Source organism: Chionomys nivalis, chromosome 1, assembly GCF_950005125.1.
Source record: "Chionomys nivalis chromosome 1, mChiNiv1.1, whole genome shotgun sequence".
Classification (NCBI taxonomy): Eukaryota; Metazoa; Chordata; class Mammalia; order Rodentia; family Cricetidae; genus Chionomys; species Chionomys nivalis.
The window spans coordinates 171,609,240-171,628,166 of record NC_080086.1 but is presented as its reverse complement, the minus strand read 5'-3'; the positions used below and the strand labels follow the sequence as shown (position 1 = coordinate 171,628,166).

At 37.9% G+C, this 18,927-nt stretch overlaps 1 protein-coding gene across 2 annotated transcripts in view; it reads left to right on the top strand.

The window, feature by feature from the left end:
- Positions 1-18,927, top strand: part of Mkln1 (muskelin 1) — a 122,668-nt gene extending 103,741 nt beyond the window's left edge. For both annotated transcript variants that reach the window (XM_057762666.1, XM_057762674.1), the window contains 3 exons: positions 2,039-2,141; positions 7,616-7,670; positions 13,340-18,927. In XM_057762666.1, coding sequence (XP_057618649.1) covers positions 2,039-2,141; positions 7,616-7,670; positions 13,340-13,461 — 280 coding nt within the window. In that variant the 3' untranslated portion in view covers positions 13,462-18,927. The remainder of the gene's footprint in view (positions 1-2,038; positions 2,142-7,615; positions 7,671-13,339) is intronic.

The following is an 18,927-nucleotide window of genomic DNA, read 5'->3' as shown; positions in this document are numbered from 1 at the left end:
GTACTACCTGGTACAAGAGAACAAAATATTTCACTTTTAATCTTGTCCTTGCTAAAGTAGAAACAACCTGTCATTGAAGCAGTGTCAGCCTGAACTTCATTGGGAAAGGTCTTCACCATCTTCCTTACCCAAAGGAAACTAAGTAGTCTATATTAACTACATAGCATTGTTAAAGGCATAGCATGTAATCATCTGTATAATTATATTGTAACAAAAGAACGCTATCTTATTTAATAGCTACAAACACTTGGGGTTTGTTTTTGTTGTTGTGTGTGTGTCTGTGTGTCTGTGTTGAGACAGGGTCTCATGGGAAGCCTGAAACTTGCTCTATAAACAAGCTGACCTCCAGCTCATAGACATTCACCTACCTCTACTCCTGAGTACTGGGATTAAAGGCATGAGTCATCATGGCAGGCAGATTTTCTTTAACTTAAGAGAATTCTTCCTTTTCAACTGTGAACTTATTCACATGTGTTTAATTGTGATTGTTTTCCAGCTCTTATCTTGACACAATTTGGTGAGGATGAGGGGAACACCTTAATTTCTTTTTTTTTTTTTTTTTTGGTTTTTCGAGACAGGGTTTCTCTGTGGTTTTGGAGCCTGTCCTGGAACTAGCTCTTGTAGACCAGGCTGGCCTCGAACTCACAGAGATCCGCCTGCCTCTGCCTCCCGAGTGCTGGGATTAAAGGCGTGCGCCACCACCGCCCGGCACACCTTAATTTCTTAATTGTTTTTTACAAATGGTGAAAAATGTCGCCATGTTATGAGAGTTACTAAAGGATAAGTGAAATGTGTAAAATACCTAATGTGGTGTCAGGCACATTTCAGATGCTTAGTAAATTGTTACTGTGTTTTTTTTTCTATTGTTGTTATCAATAACTGCTGTAGAAATAGAGATCAACTGATTGTGGGGTACCCAACCCTAAAAGATAACATCTGCTACACAACTCCTGCTCTTAAAGCTCAGGGAACATCATGGAAGAATGGGTGGGAGGAGATTGTAAGAGCCAGAGGACCAGGAAGTCTGCTGTGAGACTGTGTCTCCTTAGAAATGACAAGGAAGTGACACCCATAATATATGCTGAAACCCTCAATGATATATAGCTTTCTAAACAAGACCTGAACAATGACAATGTCAATTGCTAACAGGGAAGGAAGAAATCTTGTCACTAGACAAAGAACTGCAGGCAACTAAGGAATGCTGAGAGTGGGAAAATTAGGGGATCGTGCCTGATCCCCTAGCTGATTACCTAATACCAAGTGGTCAGCCCTGAAATCATATCTACTTAACACTAAATGAAATTAGCAAGCTTCATTTTATATATTTATACATATATATGTGTATAACAATAATAATCAAAGAAAAAGTGGCCATCAATTTAAAAGGGAGTGAAGGATCATGAGAAAGGTTGGAGAGAGGAAAGGAAAGGGGGAAAATTTAAAAATTAAAAAAAAAAAGAAATCTATATTCTCACTCCTCCCAAAAAATTTAAACTGTGTTAATGGTACTTACTAAAAGTGCCATACTTGGTCTGTTGTCTGTAATTCTAATTACAGGGCACCTGGTGCTTTTTGGCCTCTGAGCACCAGGCATACATGCGCGCACATACACACACACACACACACACACACACACACACATATATATGCAGGCAAAACACTTATTCACATAAATATTTTTAATTAAAAAGTGCCTTATTCATTTCAGCTTCAAAACCATTAAGAACTATCATCAGAAAGTCTAGTCTGTTAGTCTATATGAGTGTGTGGCACAATTGTGTACACACACTGTTCATAGGGAAGATAAGAAGTGCTGTCAGACTTTGTAGCAGCACAGCTGTGCCACATAGCATGTCTGTCGCATCTCTGTGGACTTAACATCTGTACTGTGGTTGGGAGAATTCATACTCTTCTAGCTGCTCTACAAAAAATTTTAGATCCCAGAATAGCTCATCTCTAAGCAGTATACCTTTCTTCACGTCTTGAAGGCATTTCTCATAACTCAAAGTAATTGTTTCCCTTGTTTCGTATTTTCTAGGTTTGAAGAAAAGGCCCAAATGGATCCTCTTAGTGCTCTGAAGTATTTACAGAATGATCTTTATGTAACTGTGGATCATTCGGACCCGGAAGAGACAAAAGAGGTAAAGCTGGGAGTAAAATTCAGAAATGGATTATTCTTTTAAATGTTTTTCTAGTTTGAGTGCTTAAAGGAAAATGAAGAAAATACGATGCTCTGGTCTTGAAGATAATAAAAATATGGGTGAAATGAAAAGTCAGCAGGTGGTCAGATGGTAGGTGGCACACACCTTTAATCCCAGGAGGCAGAGGCAGGCAGATCTTAATCAATTCAAGATCAGCTGGTCTACAGAGTGAATTCCAGGACAGCCAGGGCTACACAGAGAAACCCTGATTCAAAAAATCAAAACAAAACAAAAAAAAAAGTGACCAGAGAGAGTCAGGTGTGGTGCTAAATGCCTGCATTCCTGCATTCTAACATTAGGAAGGTTGAGGCAGGAGGATCACAATTAAAGGCTAACCTAAGTCACAAGGTGTCTAAGAACACCCTCCATCCAAGAGGAAAAAGACAAAGAAATTGAGCAGGCACATTTGACTCATTCAAAAAGAATTTTTAGGTATGAAATTTTAAATTAGACATTAGTTCTGTATTTATGGAGGAATATATTTTAAGTTTAGTTTTTATAGATCATCAAAGATTATATAGTTGTTCAATATGCCCTTCTGTTGACATTAAGATCTCTTAAGAGAGAAATAAGGGCAGGAAAGATGGCTCAGAAGGTTAAGAGAGCTGGCTGCTCTTCCAGAGGTCCTGAGTTCAATTCCCAACAACCACATGGTGCCTCACAGCCATCTGTAATGAGATTTGGTGCCCTCTTCTGGCCTTCATGGATAAATTCAGACAGAACACTGTATACATAATAAATATATAAATCTCAGAGAGAGACAGAGAGAAAACTTCCTCTCCTTGTGTGTAGAAAATCGGGGCAGCTTGGAATGCTTGCAGTGTTAATATTTATTTATAAGACAGTTCTAGCAGTATAACTTGATTATAGGCTATTAACCTCATTTAACTAATTTCTAACCTTCCGAAATGAGTCCTCAGGATGTTGTTCTGTGAGGTAGGTTTCTGTTCTTAAAGGCACATTTGCCTATCCGGTGTGTGAGCGTGTCTCACCGGATCTCTGGCGCTTCAGGGATTCCTTTGTCCACTTAGCAGCATCTCAGCTGCAGTCATTTTGCCTTTCTACTCCCAGCTGGTGCTGAAGGATTACGGCTCTGCCCCTTACACCTGTTTCCGTGTTTATTGCTGCCTTGCTTTGGCTCTCTAACTGCGGTATTAAACACTTTTCTCCCTTCAGTGTTGACACAGATTTTTATTAATGTCAGATTCTCTCATGTACTAGGATCATTGTATTTTTAAGACAGTAAAACTTGCATGTTTTCCAAACCAAAACGGGCCTTCTATCATAGTCTACTTTGAAAATATGTTGTCTTTCTCACTCAGTATTGGCTGCAGTTCTTCATTAGATATAGAACAAACTACAATTTAGAGCCCTCTGTTTGGGGATAATGAGTTGGTTGTTGGTTTTTTGTTTTGTTTTTTGTTTGTTTGTTTGGTTGGTTGGTTTTTCGAGACAGGATTTCTCTGTAGCTTTGGGGCCTGTCCTGGAACTAACTCCTGTAGACCAGGCTGGCCCCGAACTCACAGATCCTCCTGCCTTTGCCTCCCAAGTGCTGGGATTAAAGGTGTGTGCCACCACCACCCGGCAAGTTGGTTGTTTTTGAATGTTTACCTGATTCCTGATACCATTTGAAATGTGGGAAATGACTGTAGTTTTGCTGAGAAATTTAATCTGCCATGGTTTATTACACCATGTAGATGTGAAAATACACTAATGAACATTTTTGTTGCACCATGCGTTTGAGAGTTCTAAATAGATATCCTGTATTTTCCCATGTTCTGTATAAAATGGCCATAACTGGTCACACTTTCCCCTTATTTTTAAAAACCAAACCAAAACAAAATATTTCAGAGTAAATAATTTCAGCTGTGGAAGCTGTAAGTAGGTCAGAGAAAACAGTTTGTTCTTAAGAGTTAGTGGGTAAAAAACAGGACAGGGAGCTATTGCAAGTTCAGACATAGCCACTTTAAAGTATTGGTAGCCGGCTCTCATAGTCTGTGAATCATACATTTTGTCTGATACAGGTTTCCTCAGCATTTTCTAAAAGCTTCAGCAAGAGTTGCTTAGCCCTAGAAGTTAGTGAGGTGGCATGTGCTTGTGAACATTAGGGGCATCTCTAAACTTCACAGTTGTGCCTTCACCCTCGCTTCTATCTGCATGTACAGCAAAACACAAGAAACACTTGATATTGGGGAAGGTGGGTCTATGAAACTATGCTGTGTTTTCAAAATGGATAAGCAGGTTTAACTTTTAAACTACTTTATAATCCAACATTCTGGGTTGCTTCTTTTTTTTTTCTTGTTTGTATATTTTACACATTTTTTCATGATTTAAATTAACTTTTCAGTAACCAAAAATATTTTATGTTTGAATAGATATGGAAGTTCTCACAATCTTCATCATTGTATTATAACTAGTATTAGGAGTGACAGCTACAATTTACCATTGTAAATCAAAACATGGTTCTTTGTTTCCTTCAGTCTTTAGGACTTTGGTTCTGAATTGGTAATGAACTTCCAATAAACTTTATAAAAAAATTAAATTGAGCCCATGCTTTTGTAAATAATCCCCTCGGGATCATATTTTTTGTTTGTTCGTTTGTTTGTTTAGATTAATAAGAGGTAGTTTATAAACAACCACCAAAGAACAAGAAATAAAAGCCCACAAAATAAAACAAAAAAAATCATAAAAAGAGAAATAGGATCAGTTGGTAGTAAGAGGGGACCTAGAAAAGTTAGGTATATATACATTATGTACTATACATGTATGAAAATGTCATGATGAAACATGTTGTTATGTGTAATTAACATATGCTAATAAAAATGATATTTTTTCTAGAAAAGGCTTGTTCAGAAGGTACTAACATCCTAATAAGGGAGGTAATATAATAAGCATATTAAATAAGCAAATCACACAGTCCATTATCATTTGGTTAAGTATGGAAGGCTAATATAATGCAAGAAAAGTTAAAGAGCAGCACGAGGCAGCCCACACCTGAAACCTCAACACTTGGAAGGTGAAGGCATGAGGCTATGTCATTTCGGGTCATCCTCAGCAACACAGTGAGCTCAAGGCCAGCCTGGGCTACATAAGACCTTGTGTCAAAAAGTCAGTGGCAGGAGGTTGGGCCTAAAGGAGATCATAATTTATAGGGGTAAGAATTGGGGCAGTTGAAGTTTTAAATGGGTTCATCATACTAGGCCTCAATAGAAATCAGATTGAAAAACGTAAGGGAGTCTCTGAGGAGACAGTGTAGTGAAGACACTTTCCCACAGCTGGACAGAGATCCTTGTAGGTGTGTGAGCATTCTGGCATGGTTTAGGAGAATGGCAAGAAGCCCATGCTTACTGAAGTGGAGAAGTCAGAAGAACTGAAGAAGTGTGAAGTGAGGCGTGTACAGAGAGATTGGAAAGGATGAATGGCTTCATAAACCTGGGTAGGACTGTTTTAGCTTTTACTTTGAGTGATTAAGGACTTTCCAGGTATGGTGCATGGGAATGACAAGGTCTCTGTATTTTAATTAGACCACCCTGACTACTGTATTGAGGAAAGACCAATAGGGAACAAGCGTAGAGCCAGGAAGACTTGTGAGAGAGGTGGCAAAGGTCTAAACAATAAGCTATGGTAGTTCAGATCACAGTGGAGTGGTAAGAAGTCAAAATAGATTAGAGACTGAGTATACTTAAAGGTAGAATGGACATATGATGGCTTAAATATAGTTAAAGAACAATGAGTTGAAAGGTGCTTTTCTCTTGGAGGCTCCTGATTGAGATAGGAGCCTAATTTTGCATATGTCCAAGAAATGCCTGTGAGACCAGGTTGAGGTGTTTGGCTTGCAGTTGGACATTTGAGAAACTTGGGAAAGAGCTCTGTAATTCAGTTTAATATCTGTTACAATTATATTATCAGTTCAGTTTACATTGTCAGTTTGTTAAAAGAACAGATTTCTCTGGCACTTCTCCATAAGGAATCAGTGAAGTTTATTTTTCATTTTAGGAGTTAGAAAAGAAAAAAGAAAAAGTCAAGATAAAATAAAACGTTATTGAAATAGAAAACATAAAGTGGTTCTTTGAAAAAGTAAATAACTTTTATCAAGATTCATGAAGAAAAAAATGAAAACATAAACTATGAACATCACATGTATCTTTGGGTTTTTATTGCTGTGAAGAGACACCATGACCACAGCAACTCTGATAAAGCATTTAATTGAGGGTGGCTTGCTTACAGTTTCAGAGGTTCAGTCCATTATCATCATGAAGGGCTGCGTGGCGGCATGCAGGTAACAGGAAATCGATTGTCATGCTGAGGGAAGTTTGAGAAAAAGACTTCAAAGCCCATCCCCATAGTGACACAGTTACTCCAACAAGGCCACACCTCCTAATAGTGCCACTCCCTTTGGGGGTCATTGTCTTCCAAACCCCACAGCATGAAACAGTGATGTGGTCACTAGAACTTCAGCAGTATGAGAAGAGTAACAAAAGGAAACAATAGAAAAAACCTCATCAGCACGTTGAAGAATGTAATGTAATGGACAGAAGACTACTTAAAAAATGTAGTTTACCAAAAAAAAGATGTAATTTATCAAAACTGACATAAGAAATAAAAGACCTTAAAGAATTCCATATTTGTTACATAGTTGAGTTTGTAATTAAAAATCTTTCAGAAATATTCCAGCCCCAGTGTCTCTATCAGTAATTCTATTGACCATTTAAAAAGCTATAATTAATTCTACATAAACTCAGAAATCAGATGAATTCCTGAATCTATGTGAATCCTTTGTAATTATGCTGTGAGAGCTAAGCAAAGATATTACTATGAGAAAAAATTTCCCCAGACGGGGACTGGGGAAATTACTACCAGCAGTTAAGGGCACTTGCTGTTCTTCCAGAGGACCTGGGTTCAGTTCCCAGCACACACGGTGGCTCACAGCCATATGTAAGTCTAGTTCCAGGGCATCCAACATCCTCTTCTGGTCTCCATGGGTATCAGAAACTCACATAGTGTACATATTGGCATGCAGCCAAAACATCCATAGACATAAAATAAAAATGAAAGATAAATCTAGAATATTTGTCCATTTCAGACTTCTAAAAGACAGTTGAGCCTTACAAAATGTCAGTGTGTAAACATTATCTGAAAATTTAAAGACATCCAAGGAGGTTGAGATAGAAGGCCTATGAGTTCAAGGCTAGCCTGGCTACACAGTGAAAACTTGTTTCAAAAAATAAAAAATAAAGTAGAAAAACCAACATGATTTTTTTTTCAATCTAAATGTGGTGGTGGGGGGTATCACCAACATTTGGTGATTAGATCTATGTAACGAATACTTAAAAGTAGCTGCTATAATAAATGAAAAGTCGCGAAGTTATTTTTCTTAAGTGTGTCTGCTAATTTGCTACTGTATCTCTTTACAGTTTCAACTCCTAGCCTCAGCTCTGTTCAAATCTGGCTCAGACTTCACAGCTCTAGGTAAGGATAAATGCAGTTTATCCTATTGCACTAATGTTTGTTTGGATTTTGGTCTCCTGTATAGAGCATTAGGTGAGGTGTGCATTCAAACAATTGTTTGCAATTTTTAATAGTGTTAAAAGGTTACTTCTCAGGCATCACTCGCCAGTTCTTGGTTGCAGTTTACAGTTCATATGCCACTTGAAGCAGGCTGATAGCAAGAAAGCATGGTCAAATAAACCAGTGTTTGTAGCACTACTTTGGAATCAACACTTGATTGGGTGGGCTGTTTTCTCTCTGTTCTTTGGGGAGTTGTGTGGTGTCAGGAGTTGATAAATGGGAATGAAATATTTGGAAAGTAAATTATCTTTCTTTAGAAGTGAAAATTGTTAATGGTTGATAAATTGATTCCTCTAGTTCCTTTGAGGTTCTTTCCCCTCAAACTTCTCAGATATGAGTATTAGTCTTCATTAAGAAGTACTCTTATTTAGTATTAATGAATTACTTGAAAAAACTATGGTGCTAGGAATGGAATGTATTAATGGGTGATTGAAGTAACTAAAGTCATAGAACCCCAGTAGTGTAGGAAATGGTCACATGAAGTAGCCTTTGCACAGCAGAATGCTGTCAGCATAGTAAACTGCGACAATCTTTACCAGCTGTACTTTAGGCAACTTAAATATATAAAGAGATACAGAATTTAAGCTCACATACACAAAAGCCTTAATTAATTAATTAATTAACTAATTAATTAATTAATTGTGCCAATCAGTAATAGGGTCAGTGAACTAAACAGACAGTTCTCCAAAGAAGAGATTCAAATGGCCCATAAATGTCTTTAAAAGGTTAGCCATCAGAAAAGTGCACATTAGAACTACTTTGAGACTCCATTTCACTGCAGTCTTCAGAATGGCTGTCCTCAAGGAAACATGAGAACAAACTCTGGCAAAGGACACGGGGAAAGAGGGTCCTTGTTCAGTATTGGTGGTGATGTGAACTGGTGTAGCAGTTGTGGAAACCAGTGTGGAGGCTTCTCAAAAGCTATAGAGAACTACAGTATGACCCAGACATGTATTCCTGGACATGTACCTAAAGGACTCTGTATCCCACCACAGAAATACTTGCACATCCTTTTTCATTGCTGCTCTGTTTGCAGGGAAATGGAACTGCCTTAAATGTCTATCAACAGATGACTAGACAGTGAAAGTGTGGTGCATACATATGTGGAATTTTGATCATCCATAAAGAAAAATGATATTTGCAGGAAAGTGGGTGGAACTAGAAAATGTTGCACTAATTGAGGTGACTCTTGTGAAAAACTCAGAATTAGATTTCTGTAGCCCCTCCAAGAGATCATTGCATTACATTGATTCCTTGGTGTTTCTATTTAATATGTCCTTATTTAGTCAACATTATTTATTCATTCACATTGAACTCATGGTCAGGAGGACAAAGCCCTTACCTAAATGAAGTTTGTTTAGCTTCTTGTCTCTGAAAGGCATGTCACAACTTTTTACTCTTAGAAACACTAGATTGCAGCTCCAGGTTAGCATCAGACAGCACAGAATTGAACAACATGAAATGACAGCCATATGATACAAGATCTGAAACAGAAGGCAGACTCTACTGGGGATGTGCTCTGCCAGCTCCAGGATTCTGCCATTCTGCATTTGTCTATAAATATTCACAATAATGCCACAAGTCTTGATTGTGGGACTACAAATCAATTCCAGTGATTAGGTGACTTTGTAAATATAGAATCTTTAATCAAGATATGTGCATATGTAAGCATATGGTTTTGAGTATGCTAGTTTTGTTATAGTGTAAAAATATACTATACAGTGTATTTTATTTAATTGTGTGGCTTGGAAATTTTTTTGTGAAACTACTATATTTGCTCCGTCCTTATGAAAGTATTCTAAGGACCTCCATAGTCCATCTGATGGTAGTGTCAGTTTTGATTCCTAATTGGTAAATAGTGATGAAAGTAAAGATACTTTTGAGGAATAAGTGAGCATAGCCTATGGCCCTATACACTTACTTAAATGCAATAAGACTAAGCAGATAGACTTTAGAGTCCCCTCACTGTCTATGAGACCTTATTAAAACTAACTCTCTTAGGTGATTCTAATAGTGGAGTTTATATGCCCAGGCGTAGAAATGATATGTTGACTGTTAGTGTGACTGATATTTTGTTTGTTTGTTTGTTTTGTTTTTTTTTTTTTGGGGGGGGGGTTTCGAGACAGGGTTTCTCTGTGGTTTTGGAGCCTGTCCTGGAACTAGCTCTTGTAGACCAGGCTGGTCTCGAACTCACAGAGATCCACCTGCCTCTGCCTCCCGAGTGCTGGGATTAAAGGCGTGGGCCACCGCCGCCCGGCTGATTTTGTATTTCTCAAATAATTTGCTACTACAAAGAATTATGCCTCCTTGGAAAAATGACTGACAGGGTTTTGTAAGAATGAACTTGAAAGCTTATTATATGAGAAAGTATGGAGATGTTCAAAATTTTGTGGGTATGTTTCTTACTGGTCAAATTGAGATTATATGAATATCAAAATGGTGACACATGATGAGTTTAATATTGAATAAAAGACAAATTCAGGAGTACACACTGATCCAAACAAGTTTAAAAAGGGAAGATAAAAAATATTTCTGGACATAGTGGCACATGCTTTTAATCCCAGCACTTGGGAGGCAGAGGCAGGTGAACCTCTTGTAAGTTTAAGGCCAGCCTGGTCTACAGAGCGAGTTCCCAGACATCCAGAGATACATAGTGAAACCCTATCTTGAATAAAAGCAGATGTTGGTGGGGAGGCGAGATCTTTATAACAGAATGCCAGTTAGCAACTATAGAAAGAAGCACGGTTAGAAGATCACAGTGGTTTATATAATTGCTAGTGACTAGTAACTGCTTATCATTGAGTACTGGGGTTTGAGAAAACAGGGACAGGGCTGGAGAGATGGCTCAGAGGTTAAGAGCATTGCCTGCTCTTCCAAAAGTCCTGAGTTCAATTCCCAGCAACCACATGGTGGCTCACAACCATCTGTAATGGGGTCTGGTGCCCTCTTTTGGCCTGCAGGCATACAGACAGAATATTGTATACATAATAAATAAATAAATATTTTTTTAAGAAAAAAAGAAAACAGGGACATATGTGGTGTCTGACACTTTCCCCATTCTCAGATTACTAATATCAGAGGTAGAAATAAAACTTTATCAGAGAAATTTGGCATAGGCTGAGTTAACATTATGATCACAGTTAATATCATTGATATCAGTCCCAACTGACGACCCGTGCTTTCTGAGATGATGCTCTGAGAAGGGCACAGTATCACTTCTGTAGTATTCTACCAAGACTGCATAAACCAGTGTCTGATCGTAGAACTGTCAAGACAAAGTTAATCCAAATTTAACATGCACACTATGCAACTTTTCTATATGCAACAAAAAGAATCTGTGCCATGAGAAGATGGAGAAGCTGCAGATTTGATTCAGATCAAAGAGACTTCAAATCCAAATGTAGGGGTAGATTTTTTTTTTGCTTAGAGATAAGTGAATAATAAAATGATTAAAACATCAATGTTTCCCAAATTTAATATATAGTGAGGATTAAGATGTAGCTCAGAGACAGAACACTTGCAATGTGCAAGGTCTTAGATTTGTTCCTTAACACCACAGAAAATGTGTGTGCATAGAGTTGGGGCAGGGATGGAAGAAAAAGAAGGATGGTTGGTCATATGAGTGGATATTCTGTTCTTAGTTGAAATGAGTTCAGTAATTCAGGAATGAGGATGTACAAAACCCACAGGTGCTTCCACAAAAAAGTTGGTGAGTTGAGCATATATACATCCACAATAAGGACATGTCAAGCAAGACACTACCAGCAGACTCATCAAAGTGAAGGTTCTCAATGAATTCTCATTGTACTTTCAAAACCTCTGTGTGAGCCGGGTGGTGGTGGCGCACGCCTTTAATCCCAGCACTCGGGAGGCAAAGGCAGGCGGATCTCTGTGAGTTCGAGGCCAGCCTGGTCTACAAGAGCTAGTTCCAGGAGAGGCTCCAAAGCTACAGAGAAACCCTGTCTCAAAGAAAAAAAAAAAAAAACAACAAAAAACAAACAAACAAAAACCTCTGTCTGTTTGCAATGTCTTGAAAGTAAAGTGATTTGGAAAATTCAGAAATGCCTAATAAAGAAAAATGGTTACATTCTCACCTTCACAAGTAAGCTTTGTTACTATTTTGCAGTATTTCCTTCTATTCATTTCTATGATATGATAGTAGACTTTGTTAAGCTAAGCTCAAAGGAAGAAACATTTCCCCTGCAAACTTAAAAAAACTAATAATAATAACAATTTTTTTTTTAAATAAAAAGGAATGAACTATTCTCAAGGCATTATTTCCTTCCAGGAAGCTGGTATCTTTGACAATGTTGTGTTCTATTTCTATTCTTTATAAGATTAAAACAAATTGGACCTAAAACTGTTGAGTGGAATCAGTCCAATTTGTGTTTTCCCTAAACTATCACAGCCATGGTTCTTTTTCTGATGGCATGCAACAGAGCTAACATGTCCCAGCTAGCCATTCAGTAATAGGAAAATCATTTGTCATATAACTATTTAGTTTGTGTGTTAGAAGTCTGAAGCAGCTAAGAACAGTATACAGGCTGACCAAAGCGGGGCATTGGTTGGTGTGGACTTGAAAACCAAATGTTGCTTGATGTAAATGGAGGAAAGACTCCTTTGTATTAAGAAACCCTGTCTTTTAAGAAAAAGTCTTCTACCCTCTGGTATTTATTTGCTTAAAAGAACTTAATTATTCTCATTAAATATGCTTAGTATAAACCATGTTACATAGAACCACAATAATAGCATTTCTTAATGTTCCCTGTGTACTCTACAGGTATTTCTTTCTCTTGGTTGTCTATGTTTTCACTCAGTTCTCTGATAGTACTTTCACCTCTAAAGACCTTGCTGATCTTAGCCTGCTTTCCTAAAGATCTCTTTGTTGTCATTTTGTTACATTTTATTACCAAAAACATCAGTGGGACAGAAGCACTCAAGATACAGAGGAGTGGAATTTCCTCAATGAAGTAGTGGAGGAATAATCTAGCAAAGGAAAGATGAGAAGTCAGTATTAATTACTAAAGCAGAAGTCTTTCTGCCAGGTTCCCACATAGTTGCAGGTAATCTGCACAGAACTCTGTGAAGTAAAACAGGATCTCACAGTTGTAGTTCTGTGAGGAAGTGGGTGCTGAACGCCAAGGAGGCTCATAGTGCCAAGTCCACACTGCTGCAGCCCTCCTCCAGGGCAGTGCTTCTCAACCTGTGGGTCAGAACCCTTTCACAGATTTGCCTAAGAAGATCGGAAAACACAGATGTTTACTCTACAATTTATGACAGTAGCAAAATTATAGTTATGAAGTAGCAACAAAATAATTTTATGGTTGGGGGTGGGGGAGATCATCACAACATGAGAAACTGTGTTAAAGGTCACAGTCCTGGGAAGATTGAGAATCACTGCTCTAGATGTTGTGATATGGGAGAACCAGGATCATGTTGGTAGAGTTTGGCTAGTTTTGAAACCTGTCTTGATTTTGATTTCACATTGTACATGATGCTGGTAACATTAACTTTTCTGTTGTGTTGAATTATTGAACTAATACATACATTTGTTTTCTTTTCTTCCCCAGGCTTTTCAGATGTGGATCACACCTATGCTCAGAGAACTCAGCTCTTTGACACCTTAGTAAATTTCTTTCCTGACAGCATGACTCCTCCTAAAGGCAATCTAGTAGACCTCATCACACTGTAACCTGGGGAGTCAGTGGAGGACGCGTTAGGCTTAGAAGTGGAGACAGGAGTCGGAGTTTGCTGTTGGCGTGGGCAGAGGTGACGTCGCAGTGACTGAGGACTGCATCAGTTTGGAAGGATCCTTATTATCACAAGTTTTAACCCTCTCCTTCGTACCTGACCTCAGTCCCTTTTTCCTCATACTCCTGCATTAGGCTAATAAAGTGAAATTGCTATACTTCCCATTTAATTATGTATATTTTCTTTAGCTTTGAAGAATTAACAAATATTAATAAAAATTAGGCTTGTCCCTTTTTTGCTTTCCAATTTTTTTAAAGTTTCTTTTTAGTTAGGAAAACAGCACTCACTGTTAGTAGACTCAGTGCTGAGGGAATTTGGGGTTTTGCTGTTGGGTTGTTTGGCCTTTGTTTCCCTTTTACTTTCCTTCCTCACAGCTGTTGTGAGCGATGTCACTAGTTAACTTCCTCATTCTTAACAGCTGTGTACTTCAGTTGGTGTAGGTTAAGCTGATGTAACTGTTGACTTCTCTTGTACTATACTAAACAACAGAGAGGCTAGAGGACTTCAGTTTATACTTTTTGCCATACAACCAAAAAGCAAAACTTGATTGACCCAGACACCTGATCAGAAATTGGTATTTCTATATTGATATTTTATAGTAGACATTACAGTAGCCCTTGGCTTCAAATCACAAAGACCTGAAACCAAGGCTATCATCCAGAAACTTTCAGAGATCTGCTATAGATGACCAGCAGGAGAGGTGCTGTCCTGCACACTCTTTCGTTGGTGTGTTTGTAGAGATTTGGGAAAGAAATGACTCTCCTCTGACGAGTTATGCAGACCCAGCGCTCTTGTTCTCCTCTGAGTTATTTTTATGTCACAGTTTTATCTGGGAAAATGGGTTCCAGAGCTGCGCTTTCATTTTTTTTCTGACGTTTCCCTGTTGTTGTCAAGAGTAGTGGTGTGCGGTTGTCCTGTGGCCTACAGCCCACAAGCGTTCAGTGAGCATGAGGACTGGGCTCTTTTAAACGGACAGAAGGAAAAAAAATAATACTAAGAGTTTTTCAACAAATTGCCCTTTTCATTGTGCCATTTTTGTGTATGCAAGAACAGAGGAGCATACCTTCCTATTAAGTGTTGTGGAATGTAGCATGAGAAACCTACATCTGGCTAGTTGGTGTTCACAGTTGCTCAAAAAGGGTGTCATTTGTAGCTGGTAACCCACCATGTTGAAAGCAGAATTTATATCCACATGCCAGCGAGTAAGAGTGAGTGACTATGAAATTGACCTGTACTTTCAGAAAGTGTCATGTATAGGAATGAGAGCTGATAAGTTTTTTCCCTCTGTCTTTACTTCATGGTTTTGCTTCTGAGGATGAATGAGAATATATTTTTGTCGGTTGAGATGAACAAGAATATATTTCTTCCAGTTGTAGGATTGAATCATGGCTTTTTAACTTTACAAGCATTCCAAAGCAATCAGTAGTAATTTATTAAACATGTAGGTACTTATATTGTGAAAAATATGATGTATAGTTTAGCAGGTACCAAATTGTATAAATACTGAATAATCAGTTAACTGTACATTTGAGTAAATCTTTTCTATTCAAAGACTTGCAATCCTAAAGTGATTCTTCTGACTAGCAGCCAGGAACATAAAGTGTATATCACTAATTTTGTCTAAGACAGATGCAAATCAGTAGTTGACAAAACGAACTTGAACTGGAAACTGCCAAAATAGAAGAGCCGTGGCTGAGCACTGTGAACTCTGGCACTTTGACAGTACAACCAAATGGAATTCTGCTGCTTACCACCTCTGTGTAGACGTGCTTCCCCTGCCACCCCTAAGTTTGTCCATCAATTCCTCAGAGTCTATTTTTTTGCATGAAATTCATTTCTTGACCTCAATGATTCTTTTTTCGCTCTTAACTGCTTTTCTTTCCCTGTTTTTATAATGCCTACTTTAATTTCATCTTTTCTCATTTCTATTTAGTTTGGAATTTTTCATTTTTCACTACCATATTTAAATGGTTGAATCATAAGAAACCACTTAGTTGCCTGAGTGAGATGCTTTCACTAACTGGGGAGGTAACTGACAGTCAGTTAGAATCTGTGCCTTGAGGATTTAGTGGGGGCACTGCCAGGGATAACTTCAGAAAGCATAGGGCTTTATATGTCCAGGACCAAGACCGACATGTCGCTCACATTTCACATTAGAACCCAGATTTAGAACTTGTATATATATTTATTTAGTAAAGAGTAACAGCATAATATTATAATTTAAACAATAAAATTAGTATTTAAGTAACCAAATACGTATACTTTACTACTTAAAATTTCTTTCATATTCTAGCTTAGTCCCAAATTAAAACACTTAGCTTTAGATACATTAGTTAGTGGGAAACTGTTTCCTTGACTTAATCCCCAGTTTCAGCCTCACCTCCATCTTCATTTTTCATAAGACTTTCAATGAGAAATAAGCTGTAGATATCTGATGTTACTTCCACCCTTGTCTTCTGTAAGAATTTGAATTACAACTCACTTCACAAGTGCATTTGCATTTTATTGGTGAATAGCTCGAGACTTTGCTTGGCCACCAGTTTGTTTGATTCAAAGTTATGTTGTGTTTCTACACACACAACGTAATTCAGAGTTGGATTTCCACCTCTGTGTTGTTAAAGCTGACAACAATATTAACCTTTATCAAAGTCCTATTTGGATATGATTTCCATTTCTACTAAAACTGGCCATTCTTTGTCTAGGAGTAAGCAAATGAAAGCAGCGGAAAGTTAAGTCCCTGGCTTGTTATAGAAGAGTATGTTAGGTTTACGGCCCAGTGCTTGCTTTGTCTATAAAACTAGATTGAGTGAAATGTGTAGTCTGTGTGTGAGTGTGAGCAGTTGTCATCCCACTGGCTCTCTCCACATCTGCCTTAAAAAGTTACATAGAAATAAATACATAGTAACAGTTTCATGAGACAAAATAGGCTTAAAAATCTGGACAGGTAAAACCTAGCTGAGGAACTTAACCATTTAGTGGGAGATAGAGATTGTTGCTTAATAAGTCAAAAAAAGAATGTTCCTTATTATTGTTCTCTGAGTTATATTGAATTTCGTGGTAATTATGCATATAAAGGAGTTTTCTTGTAATTTTTTTGTTGTTGTTATTGGATAATCGTTTATTTCTCGAAGGAAGCAGGTGTGAAGTACTTGGCTGACTGAGTACTCTGTGGCGGTTGGGACTTCGGGTTTGAAGTGACTTCTTGGGAAGAAGTCATGATAGTCTGCACTTTAGACAAAAGTCACAAAAGCTCTTTAAAAATGCCCTTTCTAGCACTTGCTTTCTTAAAAACCCTTGCTCATCCCTTTGCAGAAATTCTTGCCTGAATTTTTACCAAGTTTTAGCTAGTCTGTGGTTTAAGATGTGCAGGCTCTACAAGAAAAAAATTTTTTTTCTATAGTTGCTGGAGATATGTCATAGAGGTCTCTATAAGACAGTATTTACAGATTAAGTCATTGAGCTCTTTAATGCAGTTTTTGTTTTCTGTATTAGACTAATAATACTAATTTTTATATGTTGCTTTTGATTGTGTGTTTGGTCTCTGTAATTTGTCTTACTGTTGAAGTGATTTGGCTATCTAAAGCTTCTAGTATATGTCAGGTATATATATATTATATATATAAAATCTTCTCTATGTAGGTGTGTCATTTGAATTTCAGAGTTTTCACATCTGTTGAAATTACCTGGAGCTGACTAGTACAAATGAATGACATGAATAGTTTGCTTGTTTATGGGGGGGGGGGTTATTGCAGTCCGTTGATTTCATCACCAAATGCTCTTGTTTTCTTAATAAATGCTATCTCAGATTTTATTTTTTAGATGACTTTTTAACCTTAAATTCATTCTGCTCACCAATTACTGTGAATTGTGTTTCCATTTCTTTTTCTTGGCTAATTTAACTTTATTCACTACTTCCTAGATTTTTCTATGACACTGTTCAGAACTGTTGTATTGCTTTTAAAAAAAATCGAATCATTGTAAATCATACATGCTCCTGTGTATGACAAGAATAACGAGATTAAAAATGAATATTGGTAAAGAAGTAATAACATTTAGATGTTGCTATAAAATGTGTGTGCTATTTTCATTTGGGGATGGCTATGGCAGCTTTCACTATGAAAAATGTCTTAGCTTCTTTTCCTGGTACTGGAAACAGCTGTCATAGAACTATTGGCAGAATACACGTTCTGAAAGAAAGCTGGCCTATGGCAATCAGCATGTCACCTCTGCTGTCACCCTTTCTTTTGGTTGTATTTTTAGCAAACCTTTTTTCTGTTTCTACCTCCATCAGTAGCATTGATTTTCTGTTGAAGTTGAAATTTGTGCTAATAATTGACTGTTAGCATTGTGGTGCACACCTTTAATCCCAGCATTTGGGAAGCAGAAGCAAGAAGATATCTCTGTGAGTTCAAGGCCAGTCTATCTACCTGGTGAGTTCCAGACCAGCTGGAGCTGCATGGTGAGACTCCATCTCAAGGCTTGGGGGCAGGGTTAGTTTCTGAGACAGTTTGAATATTAGAAATGGCTTTTATTGCCACTAAATAATTGATATTCCTTGTTTTCTTAAGTAAAAATAATATAGTGATATAAATGTCTCTTCTCATGAAGAACATGAATTTAGGGTAGGTGAGATACCTCAGCAGGTAGAGTTCATCCTGCAGGACACACATGGTGGAAGTAGAGACCTGCTTCCCACGCCTGTTCTCTGACCTCCACGTATGCACACATATACAAAATGAATAAGTAAATGAAACTTTTAAAAATTAAGAGACTATGAACTTAGATTCCACTCTAAGTGGCTAAATTGCTTTCTCAGTCATAAAGCCAGTGATAATCATCAGACCATAACATCTGTAGTCTTGGTCTAAGGAGTCCTTAGTCAGTATAGTAAGTTCGACTTTCTAGTACTCAGAAAGAAATACCTTCCTGGAAAATTCCTGTTACTATCTTTTTCGAAAGCCACAGATGTGAATTGGAATCCTGTTCACAACACAGAAAGCAAAGGGTGGTTCTAGTTTCTCTTACATACTCCAGCTGTGTGTAAATCCTATCTGCAGATTTGCAGTCTTGTTCCCAAACACAGCCGGGCTCGCTTGGATGCCATCCGACAGCCATGGGATCAACAACAGAAAAGGTGGCAGTGACAGGGTGTTGAGCGGGGAAGGAACCAGTTCTAAGGATTATGAAATCATGCATCTTCCTTTTCTCTGCTACACAGGTAGCCCCAGTAAGCTATTATATGTACACGTACTCTAACCTGAGATGTGTTGACCTCAGGAAGGAAGCTACAAAGGATAATGAGCCCAGGTAGTTTGGATGCTCACCTTAATAGACCTGGATGGAGGTGGGTGGTCCTTGGACCTCCCACAGGGCAGAGAAACCTGCTTGCTCTTTGGGCTGAGGAGGA